The 18389-nt window shown below is 44.0% G+C and overlaps 1 protein-coding gene across 5 annotated transcripts in view; it reads left to right on the forward strand.

Moving 5' to 3' along the window:
• The window catches only part of GRHL2 (grainyhead like transcription factor 2), a 161244-nt gene that overhangs the window by 65337 nt on the left and 77518 nt on the right, over nucleotides 1–18389 (forward strand). For all 5 annotated transcript variants that reach the window (XM_032316956.1, XM_032316954.1, XM_032316955.1 and 2 more), the window contains exons 5-7: nucleotides 3460–3515; nucleotides 6612–6768; nucleotides 11303–11414. In XM_032316956.1, coding sequence (XP_032172847.1) covers nucleotides 3460–3515; nucleotides 6612–6768; nucleotides 11303–11414 — 325 coding nt within the window. The remainder of the gene's footprint in view (nucleotides 1–3459; nucleotides 3516–6611; nucleotides 6769–11302; nucleotides 11415–18389) is intronic.

The following is an 18389-nucleotide window of genomic DNA, read 5'->3' on the forward strand; positions in this document are numbered from 1 at the left end:
CTCAGGACCCCAAGATCATGACCCGAACCAAAAACGGATGCTTAACCATCTGAGCCACCCAGGTGCCCAACGACTTTCAAATTTTTTCTCCAGCCTAGTTACGTCCTCTTTGCTCCAAAACCTTTATATCCAACTGTGTATGACTCTCCACCCATTCCAGATCTGATTTACAATCTTTCCTTGTGTTCTCCACCTTAGTGGGTACCATCACCATCCTGGTTTAAGAAACCAGGATATTTTCTTGATAGTTTGCTCTCCCCTCATCCTCCAATATCAATTCTGTCAGATTTACTTTCTTTCTTTTTTTTCGGATTTACTTTCTAAATATCTCTCAGATCCATCCATTTGTCTTTAATCTGCTTCTACCAGGTTGGCCCAATCTGTCATTATCTCTGGCCTATAACAATGCCTGCTTTTGTACACTGTACCAGGGATGGTGTTTTTGACATGCTTATCTGATTATGTCACCCGCTCCCCCCACTTAAATCCCATTGCTTTTGGGATTAAGATCTAAGTCCTTAACCAGTATACAAAACATTGTGTATGCTGCTTCCCATTTTCCTTTCCCACCTCATCTTGTACCTCTTTCCCCCTTTTGCTGTCTGCTGTGGGCTCCATTCAGTTCTGTGAACCTGATATACTTCCTCCTGCCTCAGGACCTTTGTGCATGCTGCTTCATATTCTAGAACTGTGCTGTATAATGCCATAGTTCCTAACTACATGCGGCGATTAGAATTCAATAAAATCAAGAATTTAGTTTCTTAGTCCCACTAACTACCATGGTAAGTGCTTAGTATGACTAGGGGCTATCATACTGGACAATGAATATGCAGAACACTTCCATTTTTATGCAAAATTCTATTGGACAACACTGTTGTAGAATATTCTTTGCCAGCTCCCACAGCCTTCCTCCTGTGTAACTTTTTCAGGGAAGCCCTCCCTGTCCTCCCTTCAGTTCCTAGTAGAGTCAGTTTTCTTTGTGTCTAAAGTCTCCCAGCCAAAGACTACCATGAACACATCTGTAATCAGGATTACATTTATTTAGCCTGCTTTAGCAGGAGACCCTTAGGGACGACTCAGTAAGACAGAGATGGAAGGAGCTCTTCACAGTGTTCGGGCTTATACTGGATAAGTGTTAGGAGGGATTCCAGAAATGACAGCCAGCTCTGGACTGGATATGAGAAGACATTGAGGCAGCCCGGAAGCTGGGTAACCATTATTCAGGAAGTGAAATGAGCAAAGCAGGACTGAGGATGCCTTTGTCAGGAAAGCAGCAGCCACTCAGAAGGAAGACGTTACTCACTTTTGTGGTTGTGTTCCTGTCTTCTGGGCTTCTGTTGGAAACACTCCTGTTCGCCTTGTCTGTGTGCCCCTGAAAATAGTGGTAGTCAGTGGGACTGGTTTTTACTTTCTCAGTTGTGCTGTGCTCTCCTAGGGCTCTGTTGCTCTTCTCCAGAGTGCTTGCACAGAGTCTGTAACTTTCTGAATGAATGACTTTTTAAGTAATGTGTTTCTTCTCCTAAACCAGAAGCTTGATGAGAGCAGAGACCTCTTTTGGTTCATTTTGGTACCCATAGCACCTAGCACGCTGCCTGATACAAAATAGATGTTCAGTCTTTATTGGAAGAATGGATGAATAAATAAATGAATAATAAGACCTAAAAAAATTGGTGGCTGATCAGTCATGGAATCAGAAAATCCCGGATTTTCTGACAGTTGAAGAATCATTTGTCTTTTTATAGTAGATTCTTAGCAGATGTCCCTTCCTCCCACCCAAGAAAAACACTAGAACTCTAATTTAAAATTTAAATATAACATTCTAATACTGCCTGATATCTCAAGTCCTTTCAGGGTAGTCGTTAAAATATATGTTATCATACCTTCTTTACTATCATTTTTCTCAGTCCAAAAGAAGAAAGGTATGGATGCATTATATCAAATCACAGTCAGGTATAGTGGTGTTGGCTGTCTGCCTGGGTTTTGGCATCCTACAAATTATATTAAAAGGTTTCCTAGAAGTTGGTCACTGTAACTGGAATGACCCAAACACTTTGACTGTAATTCTCAGTACTAAATCACAGAGAGCCAGATAACCTCTTAATGTGGTCAGGTCTCATGAAGGATTGTGATATTTTCCAGGTGGAATAACTTTATTTTTTTAAATTATAAAGACAGTATAAAAGAATTCAGGATAAAATTTTGAGCTTGAAGGGCACCTGGGTGGCTCAGTTGGTTAAGCCACTGCCTTTGGCTCAGGTCATGATCCCGGAGTCCCAGGATCAAGTCCCGCATTGGGCTCCCAGCTCTGTGGGGCATCTGCTTCTCCTCTGACCTTTTCCCCTCTCATGCGTTCTCTTTCTCTCTCTCTCTCTCCCTCTCTCTCACATAAATAAATAAATAAAACCTTTAAAGAAAAATTTTAAGCTTGAAAAAAGCAATATCCACATTGGTAGCATGTCTGCTATTTTTAGTTTTTCAGGTTCTTGTCCAAATGCAGTCATGTTTATTAGAGTAAGATTTTAGATTTTCTCTTCCTTTCAAGTCTCATTGAATCTGAGCAGTTGTGGTATATCACACCTTCTCATACCACCTGGGGGATTAGAACCATTGAATTTATAAATTCACTATGTCATAGTGGGCAAGCCTACCCTTAGGCTTCAGAATTCTGTGGCCTGGACAATAGATTCACTGAGGGCCATGTTTACTAGTACTGGTGCACTGTGTGTTGTTACGGGTTTACTGCATGTTCCTTCAAAGAAAACCTTGGAAGTGCATCTCCTCTATCTTTTCCTTAAATGCCCTTCTCATCATGCTACCCTCCTACTCCAAAATTTCCTAATTCTTAACTGTACTAAGTGTAAATACCTTTTCATTGATCAGCCCTGACCAATAGAACTTTCTGCATTTTACAGATGGGGTAAATATGGCCCTTGTCTCAGTTTATACAGGTAGCAGGTAAAAGAGTCATAACTTGACACTGGACGGTTCTGCACTAGAAACTATGCCCCTAACCACTCTGAATACCACCCTGTGTTGTGTATGCTGTGTCGACTCTCTGTAATCAGTGTTCCATTAACTCAGAATTTGTGATTTTTGGGAATGAGCGTTGGAGATAATAGAAAATGGAAGACATGTTTTATGTGTTTGAAGAAACAGGTTCCAGTACCTGCAGACACTTTTGGAACACCTGCAGGACATGTGAATATGGACATGTGAATAATATGCAAAGCACAAATGCCTCTTCTGTTGAGTGTAATTCTCAGTGTGCACGTGGGATATGCAAGTTCTATGCACAGATGGTAACTATTTTTGTTGTAGAAAACACAATACTAAAAAATATATTATCTTCCTTTCTGAAGTGAGGATAAAACAGTTTGGGCACATTTGTCACTTTCCTTCCTGTTTTTGCATTGATGACTTACCTATTTGTTTTAATTTGATAACTTTTAAATTTTGCAGAAATTCCGGAGTGCTTCAGTTGGGGCCGAGGAGTACATGTATGACCAGACATCAAGGTAGGCTGCCGGGAGGTGTCTCTAGAAACTCATGAACTGATAACACTTGAAATGTACCCCCAAGTTACACTTTTGAACCTTTGAAAGAAAAATCTTTTCTCTATACAGTGACTTCTAAATTACTGTTTCCAGTCTTGACCTGTAGTCTGAGGCCCACACCTTTTTTCTGTCCTTCTGTTGGTTAGATCACTCTCCTTGGAATCCTTGGATCGCTCTCTGAATCTCAGACACATGGACCTCCAACACAGCATGTGAAAACATGGAAACTCTTTGCCTTTCTTTTTCTTTTCTTTTCTTCCTTCCCCACTTCTTTCACATCTGTTCTGCTTTTATTTCCTGTTGTGGCTAATGGTGTCGTAATGCCAGCTACCCACTTGAGAGATGTCAAGATTTGCCTGACTTTCTGCTGTGCTTTCGTCACACTTGGCCAGGTGCTGAACATTCTGTTTTACCTGTCCTGTCCCTTGCAATTTTCGCTTGTTCGTGTTCTGAACTGTTGTGATGTCACTTGATCTTCCCGCCAACACCTTCCTTTCCCTTCTGTTCCACTGTACATACTTAGCTACCCGCTGTCATACTCTGTTGCCTTCCATGTACAAGCAATGAGAGAGGTATGGGAATAAGATAGAACCTCTCCTTACAAGAGGCCCATAGACTTTTGGAGGGGACAGATGTAGTGATGGACAGTTGTAATACAGTTTGCTCAGTGCTGCTACAGAGGTACATAAACAGAAAGCTGAGAGGACTTAAAGGTCTCTCTGTGTGTGTGGTGGCGGTGGTGGGGGGAACACAGCTTGCAGGGAGGGGCATTTGAACCAGCTGTTGAAGGATCGCGAGCAGGAGTTTTCCAGGGAAAGAAGATTAAGGACATTTTAGGCAGAGGGGCTAGATGATCAAAGACCTTGGTCATGAGCCCGCTCATAGACAGGAGAGAATGGCAAGAAATGAATTGATCTCTCCCGTTTTACAAAGTTTATCAGTGATGTCACCATTTCAGACAGGATTAAACACAAATTCCTCAAGACGGTAGTCAGGGCCTTTACCTGCTAGTTCCTTTTTGCTTTCAACCATGGGTCCCACTGTATTTATTGCTTCTTTGCTTTTATGTGTGTGGCCCTCTTCTGTTCTCTTGTTTCCACCTGAAGTCCTCTTAATCCTTCAGGGTCTTGCTCCGGCCTCAGGCTGCCCAGTCATCTCCCCAGATCACCCAAGTCAGAATTTCAGTGTGTGGTGAGGTGGGGAACATAGAATTCCAAATCACCTCTTCAAATGTGGAAATGCATATATAATTTGCATGCTATAAACCCCAATCACCCTGTAATCAGCTGTCGGGCTGGTGAAAAGAGCTTTGACCTACCAGTCACTTGACCTGCCTTCTCTTCCTGCTGCTGTCATTGTCCACTGGAGTGAGCAAGCTTCTCAGCCTCTCTTCACCTGTGACATGAGGAAGGTGGTTTTATTTCCTCTGTTATGGATAGGCTTGGGGAGGATGAACCCCCCAAAATTATGTTCAAAACCACTTCTGCTCATATGTGCTTTTATCTGGAGAGAGGGTTCACAGCTTTTCATGTTTGTTTGTTTGTTTGTTTGTTTATTCTTTTTTTTTTTTTAATGCAGCCTGTGCCCTAGATAAGTTGCAGGCTGCTGATGTAGGTGATTCCTAATATCCTGTCCAGGTCTCAAATTTTATGATTCAGTGGCTGTTCTGAAATTGCTTTTTTCAGGCAAAATGACAGTGACGTTGGTTCTGTCTTGAATGACTTACTTCCCAACCTGTTCTAAGATACATATTCTGGAATTTGCTTAGTTTCTCAGCTTACAATAAGGTTTTTATCATGAAAAGAGGAATATTATTGTGCTTTACAATTTCTTTCTCCTCATGAAAGCTATAAAGAATTAAACATGATAAGAGTCTTCCATAATCTTGTAAGCAGACCATTTTAAGAGGTGAACTTCGAGGCAGTTTTATACCTAGCCTTTCAAAGACGATGAAAACAAAGAGCTAAGAAAATAGGCCCAGTGAAGAGCTTCTGATGATTAAAAAGTTTCATGAAGCATTGGTTATTGGATTATCACTAGGAGCCGTCCTGCACTATAGGAGAAATAAATATTTCTGAAAGAACATATTAAACTTTTTGTTTCTTTCGTTTTTAGAAGGATTGTCGTTCATACCTTTTATTTTAAATAATTGATATATTCCTCATGGCTGGGGAAAATCAGTGTTTTTATTTTGTAAATGAAATAACATCTTCAAAATATTAAGGAAATTGTGTAGAGCAGGGATTTGCAAACTTTTTCTGCAATGGGTTACGTAGTGAATATTTTAGATTTGGCACATTATAGATCACAACTACTGAACCCTGCTGTTGTAGTGTGGAAGTAACTGTAGACAAGCCCTAAATGAACGAGCATAGCTGTGTTCCGATAATAGAACACAGGGAGGAGTTTACAATAATACACAGGGAGCTGGATTCGGCCAGTGGAACAAACCTTGTTTGCAGACTCCTGATTTGGAGCAGTAGCGACCCTTTCATGAGTCCTTTTGCCGTCTTAAAAACAGAAAACAGCAAAACCAACAGTCTCTGTTATGGAACTAGATTCTCAGTGATGAATATCTGAGTTTTAGACATTTTGAAATCTTTTGAAGTGGGATATCGCTGTTTGCAGCATCTTGGTGATACAAAAAGAGGGTTAAGTGTAGGTACGAATTGCATGAAAGCTTTCACACATTTGGCTTGTTGCTAGGACGAAAGTGGCAAATCCTATCAATTCTTAAGCCGCAGGCATTACTGATTGCCATCTAAGACCTAACAGGTTCTCCTGGCACAGCCTTGCATAATTGGACAGGCACCTCATGGACTTTCTCCCCTTCTAAACCATCTGGTTTATGAGCCACTATTAGAGATGTTGTATACATTGTATTACCAGTGACCTTTGGTTCCGGTTGCATCTCTTTTGCCATATGCTGTGTTTTGTCTCTGAAGTAGAGTAAACAGTGGTTCATATTCTTACAAAATGCTGTAAATGTGAAATTGATTAGGAAGGCAGAAATGTCCGAGCGAGTGAATCTGACCACTGTTTGCTTTCTGTTCACAGTGGCACATTTCAGTACACCCTGGAAGCCACCAAGTCGCTGCGTCAGAAGCAGGGGGAGGGCCCCATGACCTACCTCAACAAGGGACAGTTCTACGCCATAACGCTCAGCGAGACTGGAGACAACAAATGCTTCCGGCACCCGATCAGCAAAGTCCGGGTATGGGCCTCATGTCTCAAATAAAGAGCAGAGGGATCCCAAGAAGGGAACTGCTACCTCGCAGTCTGGTGGAAGGGTGTGGAAAAAACTCCAAAATAAATAATTCTAGAACAAATATCAGAGAGTTGGAGCAGGAGAACTTACTGGCTTAAGTTTATCATTTTAATCAGTAACCAGTAAATGTCAGGGAGGGGACACGGTTGGGACATGCTTTCTGACCGTATCCAAGGAATTTTCCCAACTTCCTTCATTGTCTTTGTGCTACTTAGTTGTTGTTCTTGCTTTTAGTCAATTGATCTTAATTTTTCAAGCAAGGAGCTGTTAAGTCAGAGCTTATCTGTGGGCAGGGAAAGAGCTGCTGCTGTCTTCTGTATGGAAGGTGTGATTTATCCTGTGTCCCTGGGTCCTTTGCAGCTTGGTTTAAAAAGCTTTCTGCAGCCCAGTGCTTGCTTACTCAGGAGTCAAGTGAGGCATGATATGATCCCAACCAGGACTGGCTCAGTGGAATTTTCACCTTCATGAGTACTAGTTCTGTTTGTGGGAAATGGAACTATGCTGGAAGCCGACCAGCTTTTGGCATTCTTGCTGCTGCCAAGAAGGGAGGAAACTGGTAATCCTTCTCTACTGAAAAGGAAAATCATAGCAGAGCTCTGAAAAGAGGTTGAAGGGCCTTCTTGCCCTATTGTAAAATGATTTATTCTACATGCTATGTACGTAGTGCCAACCCTACCGTATTTTGTCCATAGCTACTGCCTCCTAAGCCCTTCAGCACGTTGAGACGAATGCGGTGCTGTGCCTAGAGCATAGCGAGTTTACCCCCATCCCAGACTTCCCTGCAAAGGGAACAAATGAAGTAGAAGAGAAAGAAGAGCATTTGGGCACCTGCTGGCCAGCTTGTCTGTTACTGGCTTTAGGTAAAACAGCTTCAGTGGTGATCTCTGAGACAGGTGGGGTTTCTGGCTGTGTTTCGGTGAGAAAGACCAGCAAGGATTGCTACTCATTCCTCAGCCCAGCAATTCTTCCTCCCTCCAGGCTGTCCTAGTCCCAGGTCAGAGCTGTAGGAGGCAGGGCTGTTGAGAGTGAGAAGAAGATGTGGAGCTCATGTCCCTTGCAAGGCTGAGCCTGTTGCAGGTGGAAAGGTGCTTGGTGTGTTGTGTGCCTGCCGGGGAAAAGTGTGTGTTCCTACCCTGTGGTCAAGGCTGTAGTGGAGGGGTGCCTTCCTCCTCCTCCTCCTCCTCCTCAACCTCCTTCTCATCATCATCTTAATGGTGGAAGGATATAATAACAATAACAATCATAATAGTAACAACAACAGTAACAACGCAGAGAGATGCCATAATAAAAACAACAAAAGCCACAAAATAACAACTAATGTTTATTGGGTATATCTTCTATGTGCCGGGCACTATGTCAATGCCATGTATCTAGCAATTCATTTGAAACTAACACAACCCTATGAAATAGGCACTGTTTTTATAATACTATAGATGAGGAAACTTGGCCTTTTAGAGGCTAGTAACTGGTCAAGGTTACATAGCTAAAATGTGAGGGAACCAGGATATAGCCCAGCCAGTCAGATTCTTGGATTTATTCTCTTACTCACTAAGGTACACTGTGTTGAGAGACATGGAGGGCTAAAAGCCAGAGGCACCATGTTAACTCACCAAGAGTGTTAGATTGAAGTCCTTAAGAGACGAGAGGGCTCATTGTAGCCAAAATGAAATAGATGGCACGAAAACTTCCATAATAAATTATCTACATGATTTCAGTGAAGCAGAATTCTTTTTTTTTTTTTTAAGATTTTATTTATTTATTTAACAGAGAGAACACAAGTATGCAGAGAGGCAGAAAGAGGAGGAAGGAGGAAGCAGGCTCCCCACTGGGCAGAGAGCCCAATGTAGGGCTCGATCCCAGAACCCTGAGATCACAACCCGAGCCAAAGGCAGAGGCTTTAACCCACTGAGCCACCCAGGCACCTCAATCAGAATTCTTGAAGAATCCCTGTACTGTCGTGGCCTTAGAAAGTAAACCATTCACTGTCTTTTCAGGGTGCTGATGATGGTAATGTTAAGAGGGTGTAGATGAGATATATACTTCCTTGTAATTTACAAGACTGTTTTTTAAAAAAAACTAAGTTTATCCAGAATTTTCTTACCAGGCATCCACATGTGAGGGTGTAGGCGTGTGAAGTATAGCATATATATCCAGAGATGAATCCCAGGCTATAATGCCTCTGGCTTTTGGGATTGTTCTTACTCCTCAGCTCTGGGAGAGCAAGCAATCTGGAGGAAAGAGGGATGCACTTGGAACTTAACCTGCATTATTTTTGGAGAACAGCATTTTATTCTGAGTTGAAACATGTATTCTTAGTAATACAGCATTTTCAAACTGCCTTTCTTTTTATCACTGAAGACAGAAATTTGCAGACCAAGAATATGCCATTACTTAGGCTGATATAGTCATTTGCTAGGAAAAAAAAAACAACCCTGTTATTTTTATTTGGAATAGAAGGAAATAAACACTAGGAGGCCATGCAGTGAACTTTTACATATACAGTAGTTCATCCTCCGCCTTTATGTGCAGGAGGTACATTCTAGGACCACCCCCCCCCCAGAGGATGCCTGAAACCATGGATGGTACCGAGCCGTATATATGCTGTTTCCTCTCCATACATCCCCATAATAAAGTTGAACATATGCAATAGCACAGTAAGAGATTAGCAACAACAGTAATAAAAATAGAACAATTACAATACACTGTCATAAAAGTTATGTGACTGTGGGATTCTCGGTCTCTAAGTATCTTATTGTACTGTGTTGTGCTGGTACTCACCCTTCTTCTGGTGATGATGTGAGATGATAAAATACCTACGTATTGACGTAACATTATGACACAGGTGTTGTGACCCTAATGTTAGGCTACTACTGACCTTTGTATGATAGATCAGAAGGCACTCAGCTGCTTCTAGATTATGGTTGACCAAATGTGGGTAACTGAAACCACGGGTAAGGGGGCAACTGTAAGTGGCAAAGTTTGGGGAAGCAGGAGAGGGAAGAATGGAGAGCTTGGAGCTCATAGTTCCACCAGCCCAGAAGCAGTTCCCCCTCTTGTCACTTCTCCGTGTACCTTTGAGGTTCCTGCTGCTTGTGAGTTCGAATAATATGGATACATATTTCTAAACTAGTTTTCCTAACAGACATCTGCTTTCTTGTGTAACAAATGCTCACACGTACTTTGGGAAGAAGCCAGATTTTGAATGGACAGTCCAACTGCAAGCATGTATATGACATCTATTACTTGTCAGGCAGTGGGGCTGTTGACTGAGTAATTGTAAATAAGTAAATGGAGAGGGCGCCTGGGAGACTCAGGGGGTTGAGCCTCTGCCTTTGGCTCAGGTCGTGATCTCTGGGTCCTGGGATTAAGCCCAGCATGGGGCTCTCTGCTCAGCGGGGAGCCTGCTTCCCCCCACCTCTCTCTCTTTGCCTGGCTCTCTGCCTACTTGTGATCTCTCTCTCTCTCTCAAATAAATAAATAAAACCTAAAAAAAAAAAATTAAGTAAATGACTCTAAGTGTGCAAAATGCCATGAAGGAGAAGTTAGTAAGGAATGGGAATCAATGAAATACTCTGGAATAGTAGGAAAATATCTAAGAAATATTTTGGTTTTGGAATAAGGAGAGAGTCAGTATTCCTGATATTGCAGTTAAAAGGATTTTGGGGAGTTCATTTGTGTTCGTAACTTCTCTTATCTCATAAGTGACAGTCAGTTAATGTGTATGTAGTTTAATGAGGGTTTTTATGATTTAGAACCAGAATGGGCTTTGGATTCTTATTTCTACAAGATAGAATTAGTTTTTCAAGCGAGTATATCCAAACTGTGTGGAAATAAATAAAATAGTTGACCTTGTCTCTTTTGGTCTGTGCAATATCTGTATCTGAGATCTGTGTTCCTCAGTATGAACTCAGTTTGTAGTACTTCTCTCATTACTCCAGCATTTCAGCCTGAGGCACTTAATTAGGCTAGAAACAGATGCTTGCTTCTTTACACATGGTGCCAAATCCTTCGTTTAAGAATACAAAATTTCAAAAATGTGTTTGTTTTCAGTACAAAAAAAAAGATGTTTTTGGTATTCCCACTCACCTAACAAAACAGTAAATGTGCTGTTAATTGGTTAATTTGGTTGTTATGACTCATGGTAAAAATGATGTAGGGGCGCCTGGGTGGCTCAGTCGGTTAAGTCTCTGGCTCTTGATCTCAGGTTCAAGCCCTGTGTTAGGGTCCATGCTGGGTGTGGAGCCTACTTAAAAAAAAATGATGCAGGATTCTTTTTTCTGTGGACTGTTCTCATTCCCCATGCATTTTTTAAGTAGACCTGTTTTTAAACAAAGACCGTGCAGCTGAGCTTGTCTGGGCTTTTGTCAAGCAAGATAAGCAATGTTGTAGAAACAGCTCTGATAGAACTGCTGGAAGTAAAGGCTGTGAAGCCACAGAGGCACCCAACAGAAAGTAAGATGCATGGTTCTCCCTTCTGCAGAGCGTGGTAATGGTGGTCTTCAGTGAAGACAAAAACAGAGACGAACAGCTGAAATACTGGAAGTACTGGCACTCCCGGCAGCATACGGCGAAGCAGAGGGTCCTTGACATTGGTAAGTTGACCTTGACCTCCCTGTGTGATCTTAGGTAAACTGACATGTTGTCATGCTGCCAAGGAGAGCCCAGCACATAGCTCATAGCTGGGACCCACGGAGCTCTTGGGAAGATATACCAGGCACTAGTCTGGACACTTTTCCTTTGTTAGTACATTTAGTACAAATCAGGCGGAGATAGCAAAATCAGACCGAGCTGAGTGCAAAGCACTGTTTGTTCTATGGCAGCCGGCTGTGACTTGTACAGTAATAGTGAAACATTTGGATTTGCAAGGACTATGTCCGTTTCTAAAACATGTTTCCATGCCCTAGACCAGATACACTCCTGTCCCCCTGTGACATGAGTAACCTCAGGATCATTTGGCTCTAAGGTACTTGTGAAGGTCACATGACTGCAAAGTGGGTTCTGGTTCTCTTAATTCTCCGTATAGTGTCCCTTTAGCACCAACACATGCCTGCTGCTGATAGTGCTAGGTGGTCTGGCAAATGAAACCTTTGAGAGATCTTTTCCAGCAGTAGAGGAGGAATGGATCAGCAAGTACATTTTCTCGGTGTATTCTTAAACACGATGTTTGTTCTCTAGAGCCCAGGAGTCCCCTGGGTGGGACTCCAGGTTCGGCCATGAAGACAGAGTCCATGCCAAGTGGTCCCATGGCGGGAATTTGTTGCAAAGATTGGGAGGGCTGAAGGCACCGTGACGCTGTCTGGAGATGAGCAACAGCAAGACTGCGCTGCTATTAGCTGCAGGCCTGGAGGGTCAAAGAGGAGGTTGAGGGTGTTGGGGGAGCGCCCCCAGCAAGAGCTCGAACCATAGTGGGGGCTGCCTCAGCAGGAGCTGGGACCACAGACAGAGCAGCTTTGCAAGAGGAGAAAGAACAACATAGGAGTCCCTGCCAGACCCACCTCTCAAAGAATGCCAAGAGGGAGGAGGAGAAGGAATGCCCTGTGTTCTCCCTGTCTCCCGCTCTCTCACCAGTGCTTCCCAAGGGCCGAATGTTCCCTGAAGCCACTGGGTACATGATCCTAGCAAATGTGGTTTGCAGGACTCACCCTCTGGGATAGAGAGTAAGACAAGGGAAGTCAGGGATGGAATCTTAAAAGTTTCTAGAGATTGCTTAAAAATGCTGACAGTAATATATGTGTTTCTGAGTAATTTTAACACTTTATATGCTGTTTTTATACGAAATAAGTAATTTCGCATCTGTGGGCTTTCTTACCTCGTTTTGCAAAGCAAAAGGCTGCAGTCCCAGGGAGGGTAGGCAAAGTAAAGGTTTCCCTCCTGTCTCGGGTATCAGAAAGTACTACTGAGCCATTAAAAGGCATTACTGAGCCATTTCTTGGACTTCTTACACACTGCAGTGATGGATTTTCTCAGCCCTTCCATCTCATCCTTGACCAATGGCAGAGAGGTTAGTGATTACGCGAGGGTTAGAGACTCACAATAAAATACATTGAAACTAATTGTTGGTTTATCCTGCAAGATGGCCACACCCCTCCTTGCCTCAGTGCCTGCCCATGAGCCCGTGCCCCCCCTTCCTATTAGCTAGTCAAACATGTTTATCTAATAAACCAGCAAACTGAGGCCCCGTGAGGCCCACTGACCCACTTTTCCAGGTGATTTATCCTCAGATAATTAGTGCAAGAGCTAGGATAAGACAGTCGTCTTCACCCAGCTCATATACAGAAACTACAAGATCGATTGACTAGGACAAGGGAGTGGGGATACTTGCCTTGACCTGTTTGTAGCCATCTACATAGAACTCAGAGGAACAATTTTACTTTATTTGAAAAGTTAGCCTTATAATTATTACCCAAGAAAATGAGAGGAGCAATTAAATAGACATATGGACTAGGTCCAAATAAGGTAAATAATAAAAGCATTTTACTGGCTTACCTGTTGGTTCAGCTTTGATATTGTTATACGGTTTACTTTTCTTCGACCAGAATGATTTCTCAGCTCACCCAGGGCTTTGGATCTTATCTCTCTTCTATTTTGCCTCTTGCCTGCCTTCGGACTTTCCTCTATAACCCTTTACACATGCATTTGCACACACATGCACACACATGATTTATCTTTAAGACTTAGGACTTTTACTAAGAAGCTTTGTGGCTCCTTGGGCCACCTGCTCAGAACCTGAACCCGAGGAGTATTAAATCAGTCCTTTAGCTTCAAAGGGCAAATTGATTTTCTAACTACAACCTCAACCTGACAGAGGATGAAGAAATATACAAAAATCTTATATAATTCATTCCTCTATTAGACTTACAAAAAAAGTAAGCCATGTGCTCTTCTGCCAGTGGCAGTTAATACCATCTCCAGCATAAAGAGGGAGCAGACGCCTGGGATGGTGTGTACATCTGTGTGTGACTCACACCATCAGTGGGTAGCTCTGGAGTGCGGTGCTGAGAACATTGGTAAAGGCTCTGCCTTGCTTCCACAGGGGTTAGCAATGCCTGCTGACAGTGGAGGGAGGTTGAAGGGTGCGTGTGCCCGTAGTTGTCGGTGTGGGTTGAGAACTTTCTAGTAGCCTAAAGAAAAAAAGGAAGAGTCCAGTGTTTTAAAATGTATTACCTTTCTTAACTTCCACGAAGCTGGAGGTTACAGTCAGGGCTCGTGGTTGCAGTTTCCGAATCTCCACCAGTCACTGTGGTCCCGAAGATCAACTGGACCCTCTAGGTAGTGAGTGACCTTGAAGCTGGAGTTAAAGACTGAGATAGGGCTCCTTTCACTAGAGGAGAGATTCATAACCTGTGGTCTTCAGAGTCTGTGGGTGGGACTTAGGGGAAACTCCAGCTTCTAAAGTTACACACAACACACTTTTGTGTGTAGAGGTGTGTGTATTCTTTCTTCTCATTTTTCAGGATTCCCGGTATAACCCGCCCTCCTCCAGCTCTCTGTCTGTCTACCTCTGCTCCAAGCAAAGCCCAGTGGAGCTTTCACCTCTCTCTGTATCTTTCCTTGTTCCACATCCCCTCAGCACTCATGCTTAAGGATTGCTCTTTGGTCTCTTGAACCCCGTAATGACGGCCGGCGAACATTCTACATCTTTCCTGACATACATTTATTTCACTCGGATTAGAACGTTGGTTGTTCTTTCAGGCTGCTCCTCATCTCCCACATACTTCTGACCCTCTGAGTAGCTCTGACCAGCCAGTCCTGCTGGTTGCCAGATGGGGAGAGGCCCCTCAGTGTCCCTGAGGGCGTCCTTTCCGTGGGTCTATGCAAAGGAGAGTGGGAGCCCGAGGGCCTGGGGTGCAGGGAAGGAGGCTGCTCTCAGAGCACATGGAGCCTTGGCTCCCAGGTTCCCTGTATCCTGATTGACGTTGCCAGCGAGGCTGCTTCTGCATCACACCAGGCCTAGCTCTTCTGGGACACATACTCACACATTACATGGTTGGTTCCTCACGTTTTGCAGGTCTGTGCTTGTTGTCACCTTATCAAAGAGACCTTCCCTGTCACCTTACCTCAATGGCACACCCTCATCACTCTCCAGCCCCTTTACCTTTATTTCACAGCAGACCATGCATCACTACCCTACATGGTACTTACGTATGGATGTTTCTGTTTCTCAGTGTGCCCACCCTCCAATCAGAAGGTAAAGCCCATGAGGGCAGACCCTTGTCTGGTTTAGCACAGGGCCTGAGACATAGTGAGCTGTCAATATTTCCTAAATGAATGAGTGAATGAATGAACCAATGTGTGGATAAAACTCTTACTACACTGACAGAAGGCAGGCCTCTGGAAGGAGTGAACTCTCTTAATGATACCCATGTATTCCTTGTGTTCTGTGTACCAGGCTCTTTCTAGAGATCACATATAAACGTTGTCTGTCTTCAAAACTCATTTTGTTGTTCAAAAACCGAGGTGGTGAACAATAAACAATTTTACCCAAGGTCGTGTACCGGGTAGGTGGTGTCGTTGGGATGGAACCCCAAGGGTGCCTGAGTTTGCACTCCTCGTTTTTTATTATTCTCTGTCCTCGTGCCACTGTACATCGTCTTTCTATGGCAACCCCTAAGTAGTTCCTGGCCCCACTAGGCCCTGATGACTTGTAGAGTGACTGTAGACGTGCGGGACCTGACCGTGCGTGGACGTCCTGCATCTCCCCGCTGTGCCTTCCTCTCCAGATGTTGAGAACGTTTTGCAGTCTGGGGGGTGGGACCCTTGGCTGCTTCTACTTCTGACATTTCTGAAAGCCAGTTCACATATCTGAACTGGTTCAGATATGTGGTTCTTGTACATTAGGCCATAAACTGTTTCGTTTGGGGGACGGGGGAAGGAAACATTAGCAATTAGTTCTTACTTGATAAAAGTAAAACAAATAGACCTTGGCCCTAGTGGCTCCTGCTGCTTTTCAAAGCATGAGTGGAGTTCTCCAAGCCTCACAAGTTCTTTCTTGTGAGCTTGTTGAATAACAACAATTATTCCAGGTCATAAATGAGTTTACATTCTGCAGCCCAAGGAGCATTCCTGTGCCAATTAGACCTCAGACCTCCTGTATGGAAGGAGCCACTTAGCCACTTAGGTTGTTTCTGTTGTTGCTCGTCTCTGATTGTGGATGTCCCTTTTTAAGGACATTGAGTTAGTGCTGGTCCCATGGTACCTTGCAGAAAGGCATAGTTACTCCATATTCATTCAGCAAACAGGCCAGACCTTTTATTAGAACTAGTGATTCAGAGGTAATTAGGACAGGACCCCTGTCCTCAAACTGCTCGAATCTGGAGGCAAGACGATGAGTGGCTAAGATGTCACACAGTGAGTGGTGTCTTGGAGGGGCGCTTCCCTGAGGAGATGTTTCTGGAACCCTTCCGAAAGGACAAGAGCACGTGAGGTCAACAAGGTGGGGGAGGGTGCTGCAAGCCAAGGAAACAGCACATGCTCGTACAGGAACCAGGGCAGAAGAACAAAATGAGATTGGCAGATAAATTTTATCAAGTCTGATGAAATTGTTAGCACGGATGGGAGAGGGTGGAAACTGTCAGACGTCCTAGTGAGAGCGTTCCTTGATTGAGCTAATATGGACAGTGAGGTGAAGGAAGAAGTCCTGAGTGGAGGGGATAAGGAAGAAGGGTTTAGTAGCTGTGGAAAGGCTTGCTTTTTAAAGGGGAATCGGAGGGGTGCCTGGATGGCTCAGTCGATTAAGTGTCCAACTCTTGGTTTCTGCTCAGGTTGTGATTTCTGGGTCGTGAGATCGAACCCCATGGTGGGCTCCATGCTGAGTGTGGAGTCTGCTCGAAATTCTCACTCCCTCTTCCTCTGCCCCTCCCGCTTGTGCTGTCTTTCTTCCTCTCTAAAATAAATAAACAAGTCTTTAAAAAGGGGGGGTGGTGTATCTTAGGGTGACAGAGATGTGAAGCATAGATAGGATTTGCTGGTCTCAGGCTCTGAAAGGAGTCCTGGGTAAAGCTGTTTTCCACGTGGTGCAGGCTGACACTCTGGGTCTCCTATGAGGCTAATCAAGCCTAGCAGGGCATGTGGGGCCTTCCAGGCCCTGGAAGCCTATAGGTGTCAGAGGGCCATTGACTCATGCTGCCTGTATCCCAGTGGCAAACCTGCCCCACAGGGGGAACGTTTGGGAAATGCTATCTTAGGGTCTTCCCAGAGGAGCAACACCACAGCCTCATCCCAGATATTGAGGGTGATTAAGCTCAGGCTTTTTCTCCCTTGGCTGCTTTAACACTATTTGGGCTTCATAAAGCCTACTTGTACAGTTTTGTTGGGGAGATAATCAAATGTGTGTGTGTCTGTGCTTTTTTATATTGAGCTGTAGCATGCATACCTAGTTGTAGTTATTCCATGTTTTTCTATTGTTGGACCGAGTGGATTTTAGAAAGCCAAGAATACCCAAGAGCGCAATAATAAAGATTGTACCTGCGTGTCGTCATTCATCCACGTGGGTATAGTCCATCTGCACATCCGTCTTCCCACATTGCTGATAAGTACAGTTGGAGGAGACTGTGTGGAAATAACAAGCAGAGAGGATATTGTAATGAAATGACATTTCTTTCTAATGAGGTGCAGGACTTGAACTCAGAGCTTTGGATAGCCAGGGAGGGTTTTGGCCGCACTGTGGAGGGACGATATCTGTATGGCAGAGGGGTGATTCCAGGCCAGCGAGGGGGACAGGGTGAAGGGGGGGAGAGTCAGGCAGTGGGAAGACCAGCAGGAGCCAGGGGAGTGACGGAGTGCACCCAGAGGAGCGCATTGTAAAGGCGGGGATGGTCGGGGGAGGGGAGTGTGGGGGGATGCAAAGTTATCCCAGGAATAAGAGACAAATTCTGGATCTGCTAGATCCTTCGTGATGACTGGCTTTGGAGACAAAGAAGTAAAGGATTACAGAAGAGAAGTGTCAGCCCTGCTGACTAAATGGGGGTCCTACTCCTAGGCAAGGGTGTCCAGAGGAGGGACGTGACCAGGAAGGGCATGCTGGCCAGGGGCAGTGTTCAGCCAGGGGCAGGCACTGTCCACAGAGTAGGTGGGACTGACCCACGACTCGTCTGCACATTGAGGTTATCTGGTTCTGTGCAGTGTGAGCCATTTAACAAAATATTCCAAATGAACCACAAATGATAAAATGAACTGGACTACATATCAAGCTTCCTCCAACAGTGGATAATTGCAAAACCACTCTCTGGGGGAAGGCCCATTTTTCCTTTTTTTTTTTTTTCCCTTTTGTTTTCCCATTTGTTTCCTTTCAAGGAGGGAAGGAAAGTTAGGAAGTTCAACAACTAAAATTAACTTTATAGAAGGAGAGCCAGAAGCTATGATAGATACATTGAAGCACGGTCACATACAGTTTCTATCTTCCGAACAGAATTAAGGCTTACTTTACTACCGCTCACTTTACTACCTTACAGTGCAGATGTTCCAGAACAAGAACCGTGGTTTTTGCATCTTGCCAGTGGGTGGTGTGGATTGTAATGTGATGACGCTGATCCCACAGGCCTATCCAGATAAGCCTCCTTACTTTATAG

This window comes from Mustela erminea, chromosome 16 (assembly GCF_009829155.1).
Source record: "Mustela erminea isolate mMusErm1 chromosome 16, mMusErm1.Pri, whole genome shotgun sequence".
NCBI classification, from domain to species: Eukaryota; Metazoa; Chordata; class Mammalia; order Carnivora; family Mustelidae; genus Mustela; species Mustela erminea.